Source organism: Lytechinus variegatus, chromosome 4, assembly GCF_018143015.1.
Source record: "Lytechinus variegatus isolate NC3 chromosome 4, Lvar_3.0, whole genome shotgun sequence".
NCBI lineage: Eukaryota > Metazoa > Echinodermata > Echinoidea > Temnopleuroida > Toxopneustidae > Lytechinus > Lytechinus variegatus.
Window position 1 is genome coordinate 48,617,486 of NC_054743.1, and position 23,184 is coordinate 48,640,669.

Below are 23,184 nucleotides of genomic sequence, written 5' to 3' on the forward strand. Positions count from 1 at the left end.
ATTCTATTTTCAGAAATTGGATGCCTAGTCAATGATTGATCAGTATTGCTGATATGTAATTGATATTTTAGAGTTATTCTAGGAAAGATAATTAGGGAATGATAGCGGGGAAAATAAAAAGAGAGAGGGCGTGGAGAGATATCTAACACATTGTGGGTGACATTTATCTTACAAATATTGACACTAGTGCGGAAATAATTATTATATCCGTTATTTTCCAACCGTGCAGTTAAACCAACTCTGTCATGTTCATACTTCATTTTTATTTTTGTTGATTACGTTGTTATATCTTCGATGAACACCTAATTACAAAAAAGGAGGGGCGTCAGATGCCGCTTGTCAACCACGAAGCATTACGGATATGATACATCTGTACTGAACGCACTTAAACGCAAGTCAAAAAATCAACCGCAAGTCCCAAATGCGCGCTGTTGATTGGTTGAAAATCAAGTTACGCATGATTTTTAGAGTTGCGATTGATTGCAACTCTTTCTGCAACGGGCCCCTGGAACGCACAGAAACGCTGTTAGCGCTAACGATGCACTAACAGAGGCCTGTTACATCTGGTAATAGCATCGATGCGTAATGTTGCAGTAATGCATTACTTACACATTGAAATAAATGTTTTGACTTAAAGCAGATATAAACCAATAGCACCATCTCGAGTCCTCAACTACTCATACCTGGCCAGTTTCCTGACCTATAATGCTAGCGTAGTCTAGTAATATAGACCCACTTGAAGGATAACACGCTAATCAAATACTCAATTAATACTTAATACATTTATATCGCAATGATTATGTTACCAAGTTGCAAAACAATTACTTCTCTCAAAATGTTCTAGTTTCTCTTTACAATACTGTTATAAGTCAATTTATTCTCTGTAGTATTAGAGGATATCTGAAAAAGTATATTTTAAGACTATATATTTATAACACACAGTAAATGAGAGAACACACACAGTTCACTCCCCCTTTAAAGTGATTGGTTAACATTGGTTTGACTTTTAAAAAATCTGAGCTAGAAGGTCACACTTGTCACCTGTGTCTGTGATATGTTCCAAAAATGAAGCCCAGAAAAAATTGCGTTCGAAAATGATTATTTAGTGCTTCAAAAATTGAAATATAAAGTGACCGGAAACACCATCTTAATTTCATCCTATACACTTATGTGTACTATTTAGGTGTCTATAAGACGCCTATTTACAAAATCGGGGTTTGCCCCTTAGTTTTAGCTTTTCATTCTCAATTATGGTTGTTTTCAGGGTTTATTAGTTCTAATACATGTACACATGTTTCATCTTGGTTTGAAAATTTTTTAAATCGGCTGCTCACAAAGTTAAATAATACCTTTAATAATCCGAAATATGTGACTTGGCTTTTTGTTAGCGCTCTTTTATAGGCTAACACCGTTTTGGGGCGCCCGGCACCACAGGTTTGTTACCATGTACAGTAGGTGGTCCAAAGACACTTTCATTTATTTTACCTAGATCACTTAGCCCGAGGGGGGGGGGGTAAATCATACCCACTATAGCGTGTTTTGATAGGGGTTTAGGGACCACTACGGCCCGCCTCGACTGGCATCAATTCACCGAATTGCTGTCACGTAACTACACATTTTCTAGGAGTCTCTGAGCAGACTCTGAGGGATAAGTACAATGTAGCTGGCATCTAGATTACACGGACAATAGGTGGCGCTCTATAAAAACGGGATTTATACAGATGAAGGGTGCATAACAGGATGCTCCAGGCTGGAAATATTATGATTTGAACAGATTGAGGAAATTAGACAAACAATACACTGAAAATTTGATTAAAATCGGACAAGGACTAAAGAAGTTATAGCAATTTTAAGATTTGCAATATTCCGTTGAAACAGTTCCAGGCATGTCTTCATGAATATTCAATGAGCAAACTGTTGACGTCATATGCCCACTTGTACTTTTGTGTTTTATAATATGAAACTAGGTTGTTGTTTTTCCTCCAAGAGCTAAAAAAATGAATTAACAACCGAATAGTGCATAAGATATTTATTGATGCAAGTTATTTCGTTTTTTGGGAGACATATCATTTACACATGCATGAAACAATTCTGATTTCTTGTATAAGAAAAGTGGGGATGTGACGTCGAAAGCCATCTTAATGAATATTCATGGCAACGTGTATACAAATGTTTTCACAAAATATTGCAAAACTTTAAAAATTCAATAGCTTTGCTATTTGTTATCAGATTTTGATGAAATATTCAACATTTTGCTTTGGTAATTTTACTCAATTTATTTAACTATAGATTTTTTTTCAACCCGGAGCATCCCTCTAAAAGTATAGAATACTGAATAATGTTGATAATAAAATACATTAAAGAATGGTCCCTCAATCATTAAGTCCAAGCAATGCGTTATTTTACCATGTTTACTTTGAACCAAATGAATATGATAGAGTCATTAGATGGTTAAAAGAAACAGCGACCTCTTATTACAATCGTCAGGAATTTGGTGGTATTTTTTTCTATTTGATAAACAAATGGTTTAGAAAAAAAAAACATGAATAAGATTAACATAATTTAAACCTGTTTTTTATGAAATAGGCTATAGGGTTAAAGTAATACATTCACATCAAATAATGGATCATGAAGCTTTTACGAAATGTAATCATCAGTTGATTTTTTTTTATTTCAGAGATTTTTCCGCACATAATAAGAACTAAAATATAAAGTTTTGCGATAAACAAGGGTCATCTAGCTTTTTTTTTTTAGCTTTTTCGTTTCATAAGAAAATAATTTCACCTCGAAGACGGGTGATGGATATGTTCTATAAATATTGATTTATTTCTCCCACAATATTCTTTTCCTATCAATTAAAGGACAAGTACACTCCAATAAAAAGTTGATTTTAATAAAAAGACAAAAATCAAACACACATTACAATCAAAATTTCGTCAAAATCGGGTGTAAAATAAGAAAGTTATGACATTTTAAAGTTGTGCTTAATTTCGAAAAAAACTGGACGGTATGCAAATGAGGAGATTAATTACATCATCCACTTAATATTTTTTATTTTCTAATTTTCTCCTCATTGTCATGTGAAACAAAGATTAATTCCTCCCTGAGCATGTTGAACATGTCATGCATGTGGAATAAGCATTGTTTAATACTACATGTATATGGTGTATGGTTCGGCCAAGTTGGTCCCTACTGTCAACATGGTCAAATATGTAAAAAAGTAAAATATTGTATAATTCAAACAATAAAAAACAAAACAAATAGTGACATCATCGACTGTATCATTTGCACGTCACTGAATTGTGCATATCACTGTTTTTTTTAAATAAGCGAAACTTTAAAATGTCATAACTTTCTTTTTCACATCTGATTTGAATGAATTTTTCAGCGCTTATTTTTGTTTGATTTTTCTCTATATATTCAATCAACATTTTTTCTGGGGTGGACATGACCCATACAAGATATGCATAAGGCAAACCTCAATCTTACAATATTTTTTTTTCTGAGAGTCTGGTTATTTAAGTTTTTAAGTTTTGGTCTTGGGATGGTCGCACAAAACTACGCAATTTATTGTACGGTTAAAATATAGCTTGAGTGCACCTATGCAATCAACTGAAAAAAATCAGTCCTATGATGGTGAAACGCTAAGCTTTGTGATACGTTGCCTAGATGTGAAGGCGAATACTTTTTTCAGGACATGAACCAATTTCTTTATGAGTGGTTGGATCTTTTATCAAAATAAAATTCAAAAAAATATTTTCTATATTTAGAAGAAAAGTTTCAACTCATTTCAATTCAATTTCATTTCCTCAGTGTGGTAATTTGATTTGCTCGCATAATGTAGACAGTTCTAAATAATTTTACATTTAAAAATGTCTGCAACAACACCAACAACAGCTTCATTGCCGTCATACAGAGAAAAAATTGTTTGATCAGCAACTATCGGTAACTCTTTTTGAATAGTTCTTTATCTATTTATATATACAACAACAACAAAACACATAGTCGAGATCATGGGCGGAAATCCCAGGGGGGGGGGCAGGGGGGTCGTGTCCCCCCTACTCAAAATAGTAGGGGGGACACAATATCGAATGTCCCCCCTACTATTTTGGGTCTTGGGTGATGCTAAGAAATGTATCACATGAAAATGGGAATAAAAAGTGCGTTTTGGGACGAGATGACCTTTTCTTTTTTTTTTTGCTTGTCAAATATATTTTTGTCGAAATGACCTTAAATTTTAGGTAATACCCTTTTTTTTTTGCTTGTCAAATTTTCAAGACCCTTGTCCCCCCTTCCTTTTGGGAGAGATTTCCGCCCCTGGTCGAGATACGCTATTACAGTCTAGAAGGGAGTCCTTCTTTGTACTGGTATTTGTTTGCATTTTTCTTTATTTTGGCAAGTAAAACATACAAAGTAAAACATGCAAAGGAATACAAACAAAGTTTGAAAACCCCGTCCAAGTTTGTATCTCAATAAAATGTAAATTACAGTATTAAAAAGATAGCATCGAGATAAAAACATATTTTAAAAATCGAAAAATAAATCAATATAAATTACCCTTAGAAAAGGGTACAGAATAAATTACATTTTTAGATTTATGTAACCACAAAAGAGAAATGGATGATATAAGAGCAAAAAGATAGAACAGTCATAAGATAGCACAATATCACAAAATATGATAAATTAATGATGACAAATCTTTCTGAGTTATGATATGAGACAAAATTGTACATAATATGACAAAATTATTCTAAGTTTATTCTTCAATGTATAGGCCTACTCTGCGTGGCATAATGCTATATGCCACTTTATAGCAACTTAAAGAAATAGGCCCGTATTTTGAGCTCTGGTTTAATCTAAAACTCTAGTCTAAAAAGGATTACCAATTGTGACAAAAATCTCGAAAAGGTAGGTGTTCGATAAATCAGTTCACCTGGAAGCTTTTTTATCATTATTTTTTAACTGTCACAACTGAATTAGTTTTCTTCGCCATATGAGCATGATGATAGGGGGCAGTCATCTCAAGGAACATACAATGTTAACAAATTTTAGAAATTTTCTGCTCCCCATAATTTTAACACAGAGTTAGACCACGGCCGAAGTTAGACCGTACGCTGCAAAAAACGAGTCATAGAATACTGTTTTTCAACTGCAGAAAATTTATATATACGGTGAACAATACACATTTGATTGATGTACTTTGAATTTGACTATGTATTGTTTGATTTTGTTGTGATTTGTGAACGGAAAATGAATAAAATCTAAATCTAAAACTACACATTTCTAGACTTTGAAAAAGCAAGTGCGATTTGCTTCCAATCTAATATATTTGAACAAGGGCACCAAGGTTTCTAGGTACTTGTTTCGCCGGGTATTATACGTCACCACAAGCATGACAAGGGTCGCCGGTTTCCAAGAATTTTCTTCCCGAAATAGGATGGATTGTCTAACGCAGTTAGACTATGTTAGGAAAGTAACTCAAGTTGGTTCTATATAACTTGATTATGTAGGTATTTCTGCCATTTCCCCCCAAATGTTATGTTTCTAAAATATGCTTGCACCACGATGTCATTAACTTTGTGATGTGCGTTGCAAATCTTGGTTGATATTTTCCATATCCATGTCGCTATACCTTGTCTACTCAAGACGAGCATATTTCTCAAGGAAGTCCATTAACCTCGGGAAAACATCGCGAGAAGCCAAAGACCCCATGATGCAATCCAAATGCATGTAGTTTTCTACTTCAAATCGCTCGTAATGCTGATCTGGGTTGGCTTCCTTACAACGTTCGAAACTGTCACGAGTGGTTTCTGGATCCCAACAGACATTGTTGGCACCGCTGAAGTAAAGAATCGGGATGTCCAGGTGCTTCAGAGCCTCCCGATACTTCGTAGACTCCAGACGGTGCTTTGAGTTGAAGTCGGGTACGTACTTGTCATGTCCGTCTTCATCTACGAGTCGCCCTTTCCGCATACTTAGAGCGAAGTGCTTGAGTCTGGTAGCGTGCACGAAACCGTTCCATTCTTGTAAGGTGTCGTGTGTGAGCTCGTTAACATTACGATGGGACCACAGGAGACTGTAAGTGAAGGTTACACGATGGCAGACGTCGCTATCACAGTGTTCCCTAACGTCGGTGGTCAGAGTCGCCGCCATGTCGACGAAATGGTTGACAATGCGCTGGTTCCACGAATTGGGATTATCAGGATAGGCGCTTATGCCCTTTATCCCGATGCCGTAGAGGAGGGTTGGAAGATGTGCTTTAGACTTTGTCCTATTCAAAGCACCAACCGTCAGGCTGAAACCCGCTTGTGACGATACGAAGCATCGGATCTTGCCTTGAAGGAGACCACCAAGAAGAGCAGCATGTGCTGTGACACCTCCAGCACAATGACCTATTAGCTGGAGGTTAGGTTTCCCTGTCTTCTCCAGGATGTAGTCTACAGTTGGTGGAAGGTCCTTTTCCGCAGCATCACCAATGTACCCTGGTTGATTGTGTATGGGAAGCATGATGGAATAACGCATGTCAACAACCCATACATCAAACTCCTTGCTGAAAAGGAATTCGACCATGTTGGTATCTACGGTATCTAGTGTAAAAATCCGACTTGACACCCCTAGCCCGTGTAGAAGTAAGATGGGACCTTTAGATCCTCCCTGGTATCGTACGAGGGGAAGCTGAACACCATCGGTTGCTTGGATCCGATGTACTTCCGGGGTTTGCCCACCGAGATTGAGTTGGCGTTGTTCCCTCGGTTTATTTTCGTTACGAAATGTGACACCTAAGTCGGATTGGTTAAAGATACCATATATATCCAACAGTATCCCGCTGAAGAAACGAGCAAACCTGATTTTCCACTTTGTCTCTTGTAGAAGATTCTCTGCATCTAGCACCTTCAGCGTCGTAAGCTGTTTCATGAAGTCGGTGAGCTTTATTTTCAGCGTGCCCTTACCGAAATCCTCACCCTGGGCGTCAGGTTTGCGAACAATGACGGAGAGTGTTGTGGTATCCCCAACGCCAATCTCCAAGAAGCAATTCTTATCGATAATCTTGATGCCTCTGAAGTGGTAGCTCTTATCATGGTCGTGAAGGTCCATCTCGTAGACCATTTCCCTGACGCCAGGACTCACGTCGCTCTCTCTGAAAAGACGGAACCTACCGTTAGAGACGGTGAGCGGATAGTCGGACAATCCCTTGCAGAGCAATGTACCATGAAGCGAAGCCCGGTGTTCGAAGTCAACATCTAGCATGTGTCTCACGTCATCGCTTACGATTGTAAGCAAGAATTCACAAGGATGATCTTCGCCATCAACAGTCAAATGACCAGCCATTCGTTCCGTGAATCGCAGTCCCGGATTATTCTCCTGTTTAACAGACGGATCTGTATAAAAAGGACAATCAATTTTAATGTTGTTGTCAGTAGACACCATACCTGAAGCATGCTAATAATTGCATGGCCTTTGCCTGACGATGTTGAAGAAAATCTCTGGCTATCTTAGAATTGAATTAGACGTATTTTCATAGACAATGAATACTGGATTCCTCAATCCATACTGCTAATTTTCCTGGTATATAAATCCTTTTGCTGACCACTATTCCGATAAGTAAAAGTTTACATCAACATATACATACATATATTTCTAAACTGAAATTTGATATCTCATAATTAGTAACCAATTGTAAAGGTAATGATAATAATTAAAAAGAAGATAGCCGTTTTAGTAATTTCTGCCTGTTTCAAAACGCTGGTCCATCCTTTAAGTCGCTTCACACCTAATCGCTTATGAAATAAATCCTCGTACCTATTTTCTTGGAGCTGCTGTAGTTGATTGTCCATCCATTCCTGTCAGCCAAGAGCCGGACGCACCTCTCCGCAATAGTCCCAATGGTCAGAGTAGGGTTGACACCAACACTTCTGGGCATGACTGCACCATCAACTACCAAAAGATTTGGATAGACGTCTAAACCCTCTCCTTTGAAGACCGCTCCGGCGTGATCGACAACACCTTCAAAGAAATTAGGTTTTAAATCGCCAAATTATTTGTATCCACGTTACATGTTTCGCATAAACAGATAGCGTTCAGAAGAAAAAAAATAACTTTTTTCGCAAGAGTTCCAAAGCAGAACTCTCAGAAAGTAAGATAAAATCAAGACAGAAAAGTTATTTCATGTATTTATGAATTTTTTACATATAGTCTACATACTTTATTTTTGAGGGAAATCTACAATATAAAATGCAAAAAAAAAGAAATCTACCTACCTTCCTAGATGCTTCATTGTTGAATACAAATTTAAATGTATGGGTGTAAGAAAGTATTGAAAGAGAATATCTTTTTTGTGGTTATGTAGAGTGAGACTTCTGTTTTAAGCTTGACGACCTACCACTTTTCCCGGAATCGCCCATACTGCAACCTCCCAATGGATGAACAGTGACGATGCCCTTCTTATTCCGTAGCTGAGGAATCACGCCTTCCCACAGAGGGTTTGTCATCAGCTCGCCTTCTAGCGTTGCCGTGGCTTTTCTTGCTGCCTCGTAGATGAGCTGAAAGTTACCTTCGTCGCCCACACCAGGGAAGTCAGCCCAGACGTTTCCCGAATCTTGGTCCTGAACGATACGGCCACTGGCCGAGTCGTGACTCATGGACAGAAATGTAAGCGTGTTCTCAAATGCCTTCCCAGTAATGGCGCGGATAAACTCTGCAACTTCGTTCTCGTTTGGGGTAGTATCTATTCCCTTGGTAAACTTGAGCAGGAGTTTATAGATGTGCTCTGTCGCAGAGGGCGGTGTGCCATCTTCCAGAAGATACCCATCGTCAAGCGATGCCTCTGGCCTTCGCCGGACGTCGAGAATACTGGTGATGCAAGGTCCTGGACCTTGACTTGGCGACTTGATATCTTCTAACTTGATACCAACCGGTCGAATCTCTCGTTTTCCGTTGTACGAAATTGTCAGGTGATCACCGTTGGTTGTGAAGCGCTTCCCGATCTGCCCCGAGAGGGGCAGACCCCGTGAGGCAGAATTCAGGAGGATCCTTGTGGATCCAAGCGCTCCTGCTCCCAGGATGACTGTATGAGCTTTGACGATACGCTCCTTCTCTTCGAATTTCGTCTGATGAAGACTCTTGTAAAACACTACCCAGTATCCTTCTTCCTCGTGTCGCTTCACGGCATTCACTTGGATCTATATTATATAATATGAAAATGTTACTTGATAGTCTACAAATTTTCATATATAGTCTCAACATATATAATCAATGCAAGTTTTAATTATTCGTTAAACGCCAATTCCATCTCATCAACATTGGATAAAAGATATGGAGGTTATGGTATTTTGTTTGGCCTAAGGAAATAAACCAGATATTTGCAAATATATTCCCTACCATGCCTTCATGTGATGTAAATATAGGAATACAAAAGTCGTGGTGAGTGTTACGTAAAGTTGTTCGTAAGTTTGTAAGCGACTGTACGAATGACTGGCGATCCTGTGCAGCACAGTGTGGATACATTTCTTGCTGAAGGAACACACGCCATGGCTACGATTCGAACCTACGACACTCTGTTTCAAAGGCGAAAGTCAGAACCACTATAGACCACGACGCACCTATTAGGGGATGTCTTGTGCATATATGCTAGTAAGGACTTTTTGTTTGTATTGTTTGTGAGTGTGTGTGTGTTTTTTGTCAAATTTTCCCTGGCATAAATTACCATACATTGGCAGTAAATACCCCCCCCCCCGTAACATTATTTAATTTTACCTCAGTGAATATCTTTGCACCGTGAGCATGCGCGTCAGGGATGAAATTCATGTTGAGGGTGTTTTTGGCTCCTGTGTTGCAACCACCGACACAGTTACCGCAGTTGTTGCAGGCTGGTTGAGGAATACCAGCGACGTTATTCCTCGTCGTCTTGAAGTTGACATAGAGTGGCGTCCTACATGATATATAAACAGAAATAGGATTTTGACCCGGGGGGCCACTTAAATTCACGAGTGGATACCATGCGCGACCATGGGGTCGCGAAAAGCACCCTAAACACGTAATTTCCATATTCTGAAAGTGCACCCCTTAACAAGTATTGGCGTGTGAAACCCTACCCTTAACGAGTATTGGAAACAAAACGATACTCTTGGCAAATCTTCCCTGAAATGAACCCCTAAACAAGTACAGGAATGTTTTAGTGTTACAGGTCCTTCGGTCGTCGGCTTTATCTTATTTGGTTTAGTACGACCCCACCTTCTACACATCGCGCATATCGGACTCTAAACACGAAGTGTTGAGGCAAAAAGGACATCCTTTATAAAACATCTTAATTTTGTTTGATCATCCCCGCAAATTCGACCCTAAACACGTAATTTTCCCAGCGAAATAGATACCCTTTTTTCATTATTTTTGTGTTTTTGACACCCTTATCACGTTACGTACGTAACGTGCCCTCTCTTGAAAAAGACGTCCTTTTTACGTGTTTTTTTGTCGCGCATGGTATCCACTCCTCAATGTAAGTGCCCCCCCCCCCCCGGGGGATTTTGACAATGTCGCTGTGTCAATTCTTACAAGCACATCTCATTTTTTTTCTATACGACTCTGCTAGTCCCGGTTAATGGAATTTATACCTTAACGTGTTATTTCGCCATGACAACAATCATGGTAACCAGGCTGTCATTGACAATTTAGCATCTTACAAAAGTTAGCATTGTCGTCATGGTCGTAAACATTTTAATTACAGAAGTAGATCAAAAGGAGAATACAAAAGTTCCTTTATACAGTGCGTCCCAGAAAAAACGAAACCGAGATTTAGCGATCATTACTTAATCATAAATAAAATAGACAAATGACCTACCAATTTAAAGCTTAGAATATCCTCTTTCATCTGATATTACTTACATTATTTCTCATTCACGCATGAGTGAGCAATGACAATTTGAAAGAAGGATATCAAAAACTCATTTGACGGGGGGTATCTGGGTTTCAAAAAGCAAACCACATTTTTGAAAGGTTCAATATCTCCTCTTTAATTTGATACCTAAATTACAGAAAATGGTCAAGAAATAAAAAAGTTCTGGTCATTTGAAATAAGGCTTGAATTTCAATAATTTCATAAAATGAAGAAGTTCTCCAGGTTGGCTTTCAAACTCACTCGACACTCCGTTTTGTTGACGATCAGCCATGCATTAAATCTATTGTTCACCATACGAAAGCTTCTGTGGGAAACCGGTGAAAACACATTTATCTCATGAAATTATGGAAATACAAGCATTATTTTAAATGACCAGAACTTTTTTATTTCTTGACCATTTTCTGTAATTGAGGTACCAAATTAAAGAGCAGATATTGCACTTTTCAAAAATCTTGTTTTCTTTTTGAAACCCAGATACCCCCCTCCAAATGAGTTTTTGGTATCCTTTCTTCAAATCGTTTTTGCTCACCCATGCGTGAATAAGAAATAACCTAAGTAATATCAGATGAAAGAGGAGATTCTAAGCTTTAAATTGGTAGGTCATTTGTCTATTCTATTTATGATTAAGTTATGATAAATGATCGCTAAATCTCGGTTTCGTTTATTCTGGGACGCACTGTATATGGATGTTTCTGTAAGTGTATGGCCTCTCAAAGGTCCCTTAGTCTTAGACCAATCTTTTACCGGTCCTCAGATACAACGATATAATGATGATGGTAACAATGATGATTATAAAATGATCAAATTATGATATATCATTTAACAATATAGCGTTTACATGGTTTATGAGATGCCGATGTACTTTTCTTCTCAATGACGCAATATACATGTATTTACAGTATTACCGTGGCTATATAGCTCCAGCTGGTAAAGGTAAACGGTGCATTCAAGGGATTAATCCTGCCGGGTACACATTCACCTCACCTGGGTTAGGTGCTGCACCCATGTTTGGGTTTCGAACCCACGTCCAAGGACTCCAGTGAAAACCTAAACCAATTATTTTCATAAAAGTCAAGTAACACTCACTTATAGAAAACATCTTCCACTTTCAAGTCTTCGATATCAGTCACGAAGCCGTGTGCGATCTCCTTCATCGCATCGAGCTTGGGGATCGACGGGTACGACTGGGGATATTCTTGTGGTTTCATCATCGCCATGAAACGCTTTCGATCCATCGAGTTTAGAGCTTCAATGTCGTCCCGTAAGGCCTTCGGCCAAGCCTGAATTAAAGAATAGGAATTTGTGAGTAATGAACTATTTCAATTAAGGGGGAGCTGTGCATGATTTCTCATGGAATATGTGTTATAAATTGCTATTCTTGAAATATACTATTTTGAAATAGTATTCAATACACGGATTTAAAAAAAGTATAAACCAGTAAATAATAACAATAATAATTATTATAGGCATTTATATAGCGCCATCTATCTATAGATATTTTTTCCGAGGCGCGATGTTATTATTATTACCCCAGCCATGGTTCTGGTAGGGTCCATGCCCCGGCTTTAGCTCTAGCTGCCTTTCAGCGCTCATGCATTCAATGATTTAATCCTGCCGGATACCCATTCACCTCACCTGGGTTGAGTGCAGCACAATATGGACAAATTTCTTGCTGAAGGAAATTACGCCATGGCCCGTGTTCGAACCCACGACCCTGTGTTTCAATGTGAGAAGACTAATCCACCGGGTCACAACGTTCCACAGTACAAATACATGTTTTACTTCTTGGTAACATAATTATAGCGGCATGAATGTATTGACCAGTGAATTAGTGTGTTGCCATTAAAGATAGTCTATTATTACAAGAGTACACTGCTCAGAAATTTGCATAATAGGTTAGGAACTTGATCAAATTTGAGTAGTTCTAGCACGATACATAAATGTTACAACAAAAACACGACCTAACGGAGTGCACTCGCTTTACGAGAACCTTAATTAAGTAGTGAATACTAAGAATTTTTTTTGGAGGGGTGGGGTGTTGAAGCTAAGTCTGTCATTATTGGTATGTGGATATATACAAGCACGCTTAAATGAAAAGTCCACCCCAACAAAACCCTGATTTGAATAGAAAGAAAAAAAAAATCATGCATAACACTAAAAATTTCATTAAAATTGGATGTAAAATAAGAAAGTTATAACATTTTAAAGTTTTGCTTAATGTCATAAAACAGTTACATGCACATCCTGTTGGGTGTGCAAATGAGGGGACCAATGATATCACCCACTCACTATTTCTTTTGTATTTTATTATATGAAATATTTTGAATTTCTTGTCATTGTCATGTTAAAAAAAAATTCATTCTTCCCAGAACACAGTCAAGGAATTTCACTATTTTACAATTTGTTGGTTCAAGCAAGGAGATCCTAATTGTCTTGTCAAATTCGTATAATTCAAAGAATAAAAATAAATGAGATAGTGAGTGAGTGACATCATCGACTTTCTCATTTGCATATCACTGAGTTGAGCATAGAACTGTTTTGTGAAAAATACGCGAAACTTTAAATTGTCTTAACTTTCTTATATTACTTCCGATTTCGATAAAGTTTTCAGCGTTATTCATGTTTGATATTTGTCTATTTAGCTAAATCAACTTTTTTCTATGGTGGACTTGACCTTTAACGATAAACTGGATGAAAATAATATTTCGAGGCAAAACATTAAAAATTATTAAACAGACTTGTCCTGAAAGCGCTTTTTTGCAATTTTGAAAATCAGATAAAAGTGTAGATTTACGGCTTATTCATGTAGAGGCAAATTTCCACTTAAAAAAAAAATATATAGGCTTGAGCAAGAAAGGTGAAGAGATGGACCCCCCTTCCGGCCTGCGAAATTTATTTTCCTGCGATATTTTTTTTGTTCACATGTTTATGTTCACATTTTAGTCGGTCTACTTTAACAATCTTGAGCACTAATACAACAATAATAATAATAATAATAATATTTATAATAAAGATAATGATAACAATAATAAATGATAATACTACTAATAATGATAACAATAATAGTAGTAAAATAATAGGCCTAATGATTATTATTTCTCTCAGTGGAATATGTTTATTACTAATGAACTAAATTAATCCTTTCGGAAACCGTTCCAACCTGATGGATAGATAAAGAAAAAAATCGAGGATTAACTGGAACAATAATGTTCATCTTCATGTTTTATTCATGCCATTACTTTTATCACAAATACACTTTGAGTACGACAAACTGCTGACTATATGAATTATGAACTCGGTGTTAAGTTTGCGTGCTCAAGTTTATTTCAAAAGACGCCTTCAACCATGTTAACGCTTGATTAACGTATCGTTTCGATTATTTTTCCTAAAGTCTTCGAAAAATGTCTAAACTGTCATTTTAGAAAGACGAGGTAGCGCGAAAAAAAAATCACCGTCTTGCATATCTCTACGATAATCTTAGAGATTTACAGATATTCATGTTATTTGCAAAATGAAAAAAAAAATGCGCGTGTGCAATGAAAAAAAAATTGTAAGAAAATAAATTTCGCTTCCGGCTCTTTACATATCTCACTTGATGGTCTTTATTTATAGATTTCATTTTATTTCTAATTACTTTTTATTCTTCTTTTCAGATAATGGACGTTAAAAATCAAGGTAAGTTATTTCAAATATGTATTTGAATTCGAAAACAACGCCGGCTTCGAGTAAACAATTTCCTGCTTATAGAGCAAACAACGTTCTATTTTTAGTTTATTATTTCCTCTAACAAAAAAAATATAGATTTGCTATTCCAAGTTCACGGTCAATGCATTTGTATTCTTGATGAAGGTGACATGCGTGGATTTGCGGCTAAATTGGAACACAAGGATAATTACGATAACTCCAAATATAGGAGGCCAGTGTTGGGAATAGACCATTTCGTAGTTTACCTCATGGGCGATTTTTGGTTAGATGAGTATCATCATGATCATGGCCCTTCATTTTGTCGCTGTAATTAATATACAAGCATGCCTTACAAAATAGGATGCAGAAATTCCATCGAACATGTTACTAGAATAGCACACCAATGAATACTCTATGAAGGTATTTGTTGCATTTCTACCTTGAAATGTGGCATGTAGTAATAACAATGTACTTATTCCCCGGTTACATTTGCTCTACGGCGGCCGTATGGCGAGTCGAAAACAGCCATTTTATTCATCTTTATTCAAACCATCTATAAGTAGTTGGTACAAAAAATGTTAGAACGGCTGTTTTCGACTGACCGTACGGCTGCCGTAGATCAAATGTGACCCAGGCATAAGCAAACTGTTATGCTGCAGTCACAATTCCCATTCGGCTGCCGTAAAGCGAGTCGAAACAGTCGCTCGTTACATTTTCATTCAAATTACCTGTATGTATATGAAGCTGGTACACAATGACGGATGTATTCGACTCGCCGCACGGCCGCCGATAGGGGAAATGTGACTGCGACATTTATTAGTCGACACATTGTATTGTTATTTAATGATAATAATAATAGCCAATTTTTATAAAGCGCTTTTCCCAGAATGGCTCAAAGCGCGTTACAGCATATTACTACCCCGGTCATTGGATTCATTTCAATCCCGCACGAAAAGTGCACAATTTCCACTCCCTGGGGAGCATTCCTTGCATACGTCGCAGCCTCATGGTGCTGGCAAAATCAATCATACAATATTTTTCGAATCCTACCGGGTACACATTTAGCAACTGGGTCAAGAGTGGCAAAGTGTGGATTAACGCCTTGCCAAAGGACGCTAGACCGTGGTGGGATTCGAACACACGACCCTCTGTTTACAAGGCGAGAGTCAGAACCACTACACCACGGCTCTTCCTCTTTTTTTTTCTTCTCCTTTTTCTTTGGGGGGGGGTGGATCTAATGACAAAATTCAAATAACGTATGAATAATCAAAACATCAAGTTTGGTGTATTTCATCGAATATTAAACCACCATATCAGTTTACTGCAAATGACCTTTTTTGGTCTTCCGCAAAAAAATTCTGATCATGCATGTGCAGAATATGAAACAACAAACTTGCTCTTTCATTTTGTTGCGCAGTATATATAAGAGCTTTAACTTTAACGTAAACGGGTAGACTCACTGCCCCCAAATAAAATATTAAAAATGTAATAGTTACGATACAATTATCTTTTCTAAACATACATTATAGATTTAATATGGTCAATTATTTATTTTCAGTTATGATGAAACGAATTTACTGTGTGTGTTTCTTTACCTATATTCCCAAACTTTTAAGTACATTGCTATTTTTATTTCTTCCCTAATGTACTTAATGTATTACTAATATTTATGTAAAAAATAAAGACAAGAAATGAAATCCGAATAGTATAGCCCCCTATCCCCATCCGAAAGAACAAATTAGATTTTTTTTTAAATACTTATGTCACACCGGTCTTATGTGGTTTGATATCAATCTGGAATAAGATCAACTCCTTCGGCTTAAATTTTCAAATGAGAAGTTAAGCAAAAACAGATAAATTATGAGGTCGGACCCCGGGGGGGCCACTTCCATTCACGAGTGGATACCATGCGCGACCATGGGGTCTCGAAAAGCACCCTTAACACGTAAATTCCATATTCTGAAAATGCACCCCTTAACAAGTATTGGCGTTTGAAACCCTACCCTTAACAAGTATTGGAAACAAAACGATACTCTTGGCAAATATTCGCTGAAATGAACCCCTAAACAAGTACAGGAATGTTTTATTGTTACGGGTCCTTTGGTTGTCGGCTTTACCTTATTTGGTTTAGTACGACCCCACCTTCTATACACCTCGCACAATTAGGACTCTAAACACGTAGTGTTGGGGCAAAAAGGACATCCTTTATAAAACATTTTAATTTTGTTTTATCATCCCCGCAAATTCGACCCTAAACACGTATTTTTCCTAGCGAAATAGATACCCTTTTTTCATTATTTTTGTGTTTTTGACACCCTTTTCACGTTACGTACGTAACGTGCCCTATCGTGAAAAGGACATCCTTTTTACGTGTTTTTTTGGTCGCGCATGGTATCCACGCATCGTCAAGCTGTTTCTTTGTCAATTGAATAATGCTATAATCATTCATCATATCCGGTTTACGGGCTAGTCAGTTGTTTTTGAACAGATTTTGAGTGACGAATCATATCAAATAAATATGAAACCATAACCCCAAACTGGTTTTCAGTTATTGACATGTTGTGGCGTACGACTTAGTCAAGAATGACCTCCTGATTTGGTAACAATGGTTTTTTTTTAATCGGACAATAATCCGGTTCTTTCTGCCTCAATGATTGCAGGATTGACAAGAGGTATAATGCATTGTGTACTGAAGCCCCCCCCCCCTTCTTGAAATGAAACAATTGTTATTTGTGCTAGTCTTTGCGTGGAGACACACTTGTGATTGAGGTTTAAATCAGACTGTGCATGTTAAGACTATGTGAGGGGGCGGAGAGGAATTCAACTCCAAGTTATGCTTATGACGTAAATGAGTACGCATATCGCATGTGCTCACTAATGTCGGATTACTGATTGGATCTTTGAACTTGAAGAGCTTGATTCCAAAGGGGGCTAAATCCAATTTTGACCAATATTGAGTTTTGGCTATATATCGCAATTTGAAAAAAAAAAAATGGAAAGTTTGTTAGAATTAATTGCAAATTTGAGTTTTATTCCAAGAGGTGCTAAATCCAAAACAGTTATGCCTTCGGATTTTGAAGTACATGTTGTGGATCCAAGTTCACACCATCTGTGCAAATTCTGATGAAAATAACAGAATGTTACTATCTTTATGAATATTTTTTTATTTCGCTCATTTGGGAATAAAACATCGAAAAGTCACCGTCCTTTAATTGAAAAGATGAAAAAGTAACTTTTTTTTCTTTTTAACATTTTCAAAGAATAAACATCATATATAATGTGAAAAACAATATTTATGTGTTTCGTGTTAAATTTCCAATATAAATGATGTATAAATTGGCAAAAAAGTGATATTTAAATATCAGGGTTTTATTCCAAAGGGGGCTAAATCCATCATTATATTTTGAAATAAAACAGCAATGGAAATTAGTGACTACCGGAAAACGCTGGATTTAGCTCCTTTTAGAATAAAACTCTTCATTTGGATATTGTTGTTTTTTTTTAGCCATTTGAATTTAGAAAAAAAAAACAAAGAGACGGTTATTTATTTTGAGGTATATATTGAGAAAAGCATTCATCTTAATTGTGTGCATACCACCGCCCCGACTTGGAATTGTATTGTAACATCCACGAGAGAGTGAAGCTAGTCATAAACTTTATGCAAATCAATTATGAATTAGATAAAAATCGGAAAATAGCATTAAAAACCGAAAAAGTGAAGTTTCGTTCTAGCATTCTGTTCATTTATGCGATTTCACTCCGATGAGTGCGTGTCGAAAAGTCTCAGTATGTCCATAGAGCTACAGTAATAGCTCTATGTGAGTACTGCAGTACTTGGTATACATGTAGGATTCCTTCAAAAGACTCCATAAAGGTGATTAAACTAGAGGTTTACCAAGCACTTATTTGTTTACTTTGAAAACGTGGTATTACGAAAATTTAAATGTTATCCTGATACAGTATAGGATAACCAAAATGGTGTCATTAGGAACAAAATGTGGATTATTTTCCTTTAGGGAAAAGTAGTGGACAATGGTACTTTGGGATATTACACTGAAAAATTGAACTCCGGTGTTGATTTAACACCAACCGGAATCTATATATGTCCACACCAGAGAAGTATCGAATTAACACCAGTTTGGAATCGAATCTATGCTGTTTTAGTACTAATTGGTGTTGTATAAACACCTATCTGGAGTTAGATCAAAACCAAACTGGTTTTGTTTAACACTTCTCTGGTGTGGACATATATAGATTCCAGGCTGGTGTTAAATGAACACCGGAGTTTTTGCAGTGCAGTTTATTTGATTAGCAGTGTAATCAAATTATCATCGTGTCAAAAGGAACAGCCTAATTGTGCCAACAATTATTAGAGTGAAATGATAGAAATAATTACTTTGTCCTCAAAAACTCTTGGATCAGCATCCAAGCAAACGTTGGCGTTGATGAGCGATGTTCCGCCAAGCCCAACCCCTTGAACCACGGCAACTTCCGGACCGACGACGACATCATATAAATTCGTCGGTTTTCCTAAAAAAAGGAATGAGTGAGAAAGCAATTTTGGTAATCATAAATGGCTTAAACATATTTAGGGCTCGTTATTACATTTTATGTCATATTCATTATTTTTTTAAAATGGTAAATTTGTCATGCATGCTTTCCAAAAGTCCATATTTCAGTAGCATATACTGTTAACATGGTAATTGGCACTTAATAAATATGTTGGACGCTTTGACAAAGTGGTGGTGTAACATCCAATTATTACATGAATAGGTAAAGTTTATGTTTAGGCCTATATAATTTCACATTTCCTTTCCTAATCGAGGCATGGGCCTATGCATACAGTTACAAAGCCCCGGAGATGTCCTGAGGCAGACTACCTACCTTAAATTCGTAAAGTATAATGTTAATGCCTCCACACACCTTACGACTGGTCTGATCCGATTTTGAAAATATATATATTTTCTGAAAAAGTGTATGAAAATTAATTTTCATTGAGGTTCACATTAACTGTAAGAATACAACATAACAGTTTTGGATGATTGCAGGTATTTATTTTGGAGAAGGTCTATATTACAAAGTAGTTTCAAATCGGTGCCAATCGTACGATTGCTTTGACGTTATTACGACTACATATTTAATTCGCTTTCTGCAAATACGGTTAGTAGTAGAGATACAGATTTGAACATATTTGTACGATGATTTAAAATAAATAAACAGTAAGTCGTTCATGTCTCGATTGAGTATTCGAATCATATTTTACTACATGCCAAAACCGGGTCGCAGACCAACGGTAAGGGATATGCTGTGGCCTTTAGAGTGGGAGAGGGGGGGGGGGGTAGCTCACCTATTTGAACACACTCTCCATCCGAATTGTTATAAGTCATCTGCATATCTTTCGCTGCTCCCACACCTTCATCAAAGTCGCCGGGCCACCATTCTCTTCCCTTTTCGAACAGACACACCTTCTTTCCAGCGCGGGAGCAGCGGCTGGCCGCGATCGACCCCCCATAACCGGACCCGATTACGATGACGTCATAATAAGGTTCGACGTCACTCAATGGAGAGGACAAGCGATAATTTGAATAATCAAATCGATCGTCCTGAAAATGAATATGACGGAAATGTAAAACTTATTTTAAATTCAATAATCTAAATCACTTCTAACACAAATATATATCAAATGCAAATCAAATATAATCAAAAATCAAAATAAATCATTAAGAATTATACAACAGCATACTTTTATGATAACAAAAGCATTTACAAAATAATGTCAAATATGTACGGACATGAGGGGATCCACTAAGAAGCAATATCTGTATAGTGTAGATCCCCTAGCGTATCTAAGAACGTTGTGTAACCATAAGAATACAAAAAGAATGATTGTGTAATATGCAAAATAGATTTGAGTTCCCAACCTTCCCTTTATGTGTGCATGATGTGTGTCTCTCTTGACACAAAAAAAGTGGCAGCATCTATTATCTTTCATATTAAATCAGTTGTCAATCCATATCATTCTTGGTGGAGAAAATGTGAATGTATTATAATTTCATAATAATGAATAAATACAGAATAGGAGGGATTTGACATCACCCGCTTGCTAACACATACAACTGTTTCACCGAAATATGCAAAACTTTAAAATTTCCTAACTTTGTTATTCCTCCTCCGATTTTGAAGAAATTGCCGACGGTTCGTTTGCCTGATATTCCTGGAGAACTCCTTTTACTATGCCAAATATACGGTCCATTTTGGAGATCTTGCACAATTTAGTTGCAGAAAAATGAGTAAATAAATAAGCCAGTTTCAGTGATATGAAACTGAATTTCCTCTCTGCCTTAATACATTAAACATTTTATTTTGAGTTTGATAAGAAAAGCCCGGGTTTGAGAATCAGGCAGAATATAGGCCTTTGTAAGAAATACACAATTTAAAATTTAGGCATATATTTCAATTGCTATTTTATACAAACAAACCACGTTGTTATTTTTATGCACGTATATTGTTTTGTTTACCTTAGGTTTGATTCTTTCATGGAATACTTCGGGGGGGGGGGGGGTTACCAGATTTTTCATAAATTTACTTAACATCAATTTTCACAAGTGTTTGATTAAAGCAAATTGTGTATAATACTTTAGGTCATACACATGAAGTTTTCAAAAAAAAATGTACTCTTTAAAATATAATATGAAAGTCAAAAAGTCTGCCCAAGGAATTGCAGGTGTGATTTGTATGAATATTCTTAAAGGTAATGTCTATCGAATTAGAGACTTGATTGATTGTTCGGTAATGGTTGTTCTCATCCTATTCTTCATGTATAGCCTATACATAGACAACAGCTTTGGCAACTGTTGTGAAAGAAATGATTTACACCTATCATTTTATATGTATATATATTTCAGTTCGCTCCAAACCGTCAAATTCTGGCATTGGGTCGTTATGTGTTGAAAAGAACTTCGTGGCACACATGCTACATACATGTGCTATTCTTATGAATGGTGAGGTTAAGAGTCATTCATGCGAATATAATAGACGACTTAAGTAAGCAACAAGTGAATGGAGCACAATTCAATTCGACTCTCCATTGAACTTGATGCGCTTGTCGAGTTAGCTCTTTTTCAAATTGTCCTGTCAGAAAATGATGTCAGCGAATGGAATGTACATGTTGGCCCATAATTGAACATTATGACAATCGCATACACAAGGATGGGCTGTGCAGCATAGCTAGGGGCGTACGTATAGGGGCCACGTCTATAATTGAAAAAAAAAAATAGGAGGGGGAAGAGAAAATACTGGATACTGGGCCAGACGTGTGCCCCTGTATTTCTATCGAGGGGTATATTACCCAATTACGTAACCGTTATGTCATCTTCCCCACGATTGTCACATTTTCAGTATCAAACCCCAATTGTATATGTCAATGCATGGACGCTTCACAGAAGAAATTGAATAAAGACTACTTTGCTGAATAGCTTCATGCATATCTGCTGTTTCATATGGTTATTTATAATGTTTATAATGGTGTGGTTCAAGTAATCCACGGCAACGTTTGCATTAATTGGCATAGCAACGCACATTGCTCATTCCTAAGCCATTGATCGTGCTATTATTTTTCTTAGGAAAGCCGCACCCCCCCCCCCCCCTGCCCGGCTGCCCCCTCCCTCGGTTATGGCCGTCATAAGTTGCAATGATCTGAAATCGGATTTATCTGTTCAGTCTACCATTCACACTCTACTGCAATCTGTCATCGAAGCTCCTTTCACAATTGACGGTGCGAATTCTTACAACCGTTGCGATTGTGTGCAACATTATATATTATGACCAAAAAAAGATCATCGTAAACGATGTCACGAGCCATTGTGTAACAGTGAAAGACCCCTGACTGGAGTATGAGCACTAGTAAATCAATTTGCGGGAAAAGATGACGGCACTGCAGTTTTGAACGAAATTGTCTTGTTTACACTCATCCAAATTACATGAATATGATTTCATACTCGTAAAAATAATACAATAGGATAACCAGAAAGAATCAAATTCCTCGATCTCTATATCATAATTCGTCGTAAATAGAAAGGCTTATTTTTACTTACCATAATAATACTGGGATGACAAGCTGGCTGAGATTGTTTTCGATTTCGATCTCCCGTTCCTCCAATCTGCTCACGCGCAAAATGAACTCTGAATGGTGGATTACTACTGCTGGGTCCACTCTGTGTGTGTGTGTGTGTGTGTGTCATGGGGCGTGGGCGTTCGTTTCTTGTTTTTGTATAGTAAGCGAAGATCTCTCTTTCTACCCTCTCACTCTTTCTCTCTTTGACATCGATATTCAAATCCTGTCGATGGTAATATTTTTGCAGGCAATTTTTGCGATCTCATTACGACGAGAATTGTTATCAAGGTCGGCGCAGAACGTGGAAACCGCCATTGTCATGAACATCCGTATCAAAAATCAACAAATCGCCGTTCGAGGAAACAAGGGGTACTTGTATTTCACCGAAAAGCGACTTTTCATATGTCGCATGTCACAAATAGGCGAGACTGAGGACCGGACCAGGGACAATTGTAACACGGGGCAAATGTAACAGAGGTGGTCCCATTGCTAGCAG

The 23,184-nt window shown here is 37.2% G+C and overlaps 1 protein-coding gene across 1 annotated transcript; it reads right to left on the reverse strand.

The window, feature by feature from the left end:
- Positions 1-5,279: 5,279 nt before the first annotated feature.
- Positions 5,280-23,184, reverse strand: LOC121414224. Its single transcript, XM_041607326.1, has 8 exons — positions 22,669-23,184; positions 19,923-20,178; positions 18,972-19,105; positions 11,978-12,171; positions 9,754-9,928; positions 8,381-9,179; positions 7,801-8,004; positions 5,280-7,379 (listed from the first exon to the last, which is right to left on the reverse strand). Exons 1-8 carry the CDS (start codon positions 22,813-22,815, stop codon positions 5,638-5,640), a joined length of 3,651 nt encoding a protein of 1,216 aa, XP_041463260.1. The 5' UTR covers positions 22,816-23,184; the 3' UTR covers positions 5,280-5,637.

Excerpts from the sequence above, each read along its gene's own strand:
- LOC121414224 (XM_041607326.1), bottom strand. The coding sequence starts at position 22,815 with ATGACACACACACACACACACACACAGAGTGGACCCAGCAGTAGTAAT. Across the intron at positions 9,929-11,977 it reads GTGGAAGATGTTTTCTATAA|GACGCCACTCTATGTCAACT; the intron begins GTGAGTGTTACT and ends TATATCATGTAG. Across the intron at positions 7,380-7,800 it reads CAGCAGCTCCAAGAAAATAG|ATCCGTCTGTTAAACAGGAG; the intron begins GTACGAGGATTT and ends CTTTTTATACAG.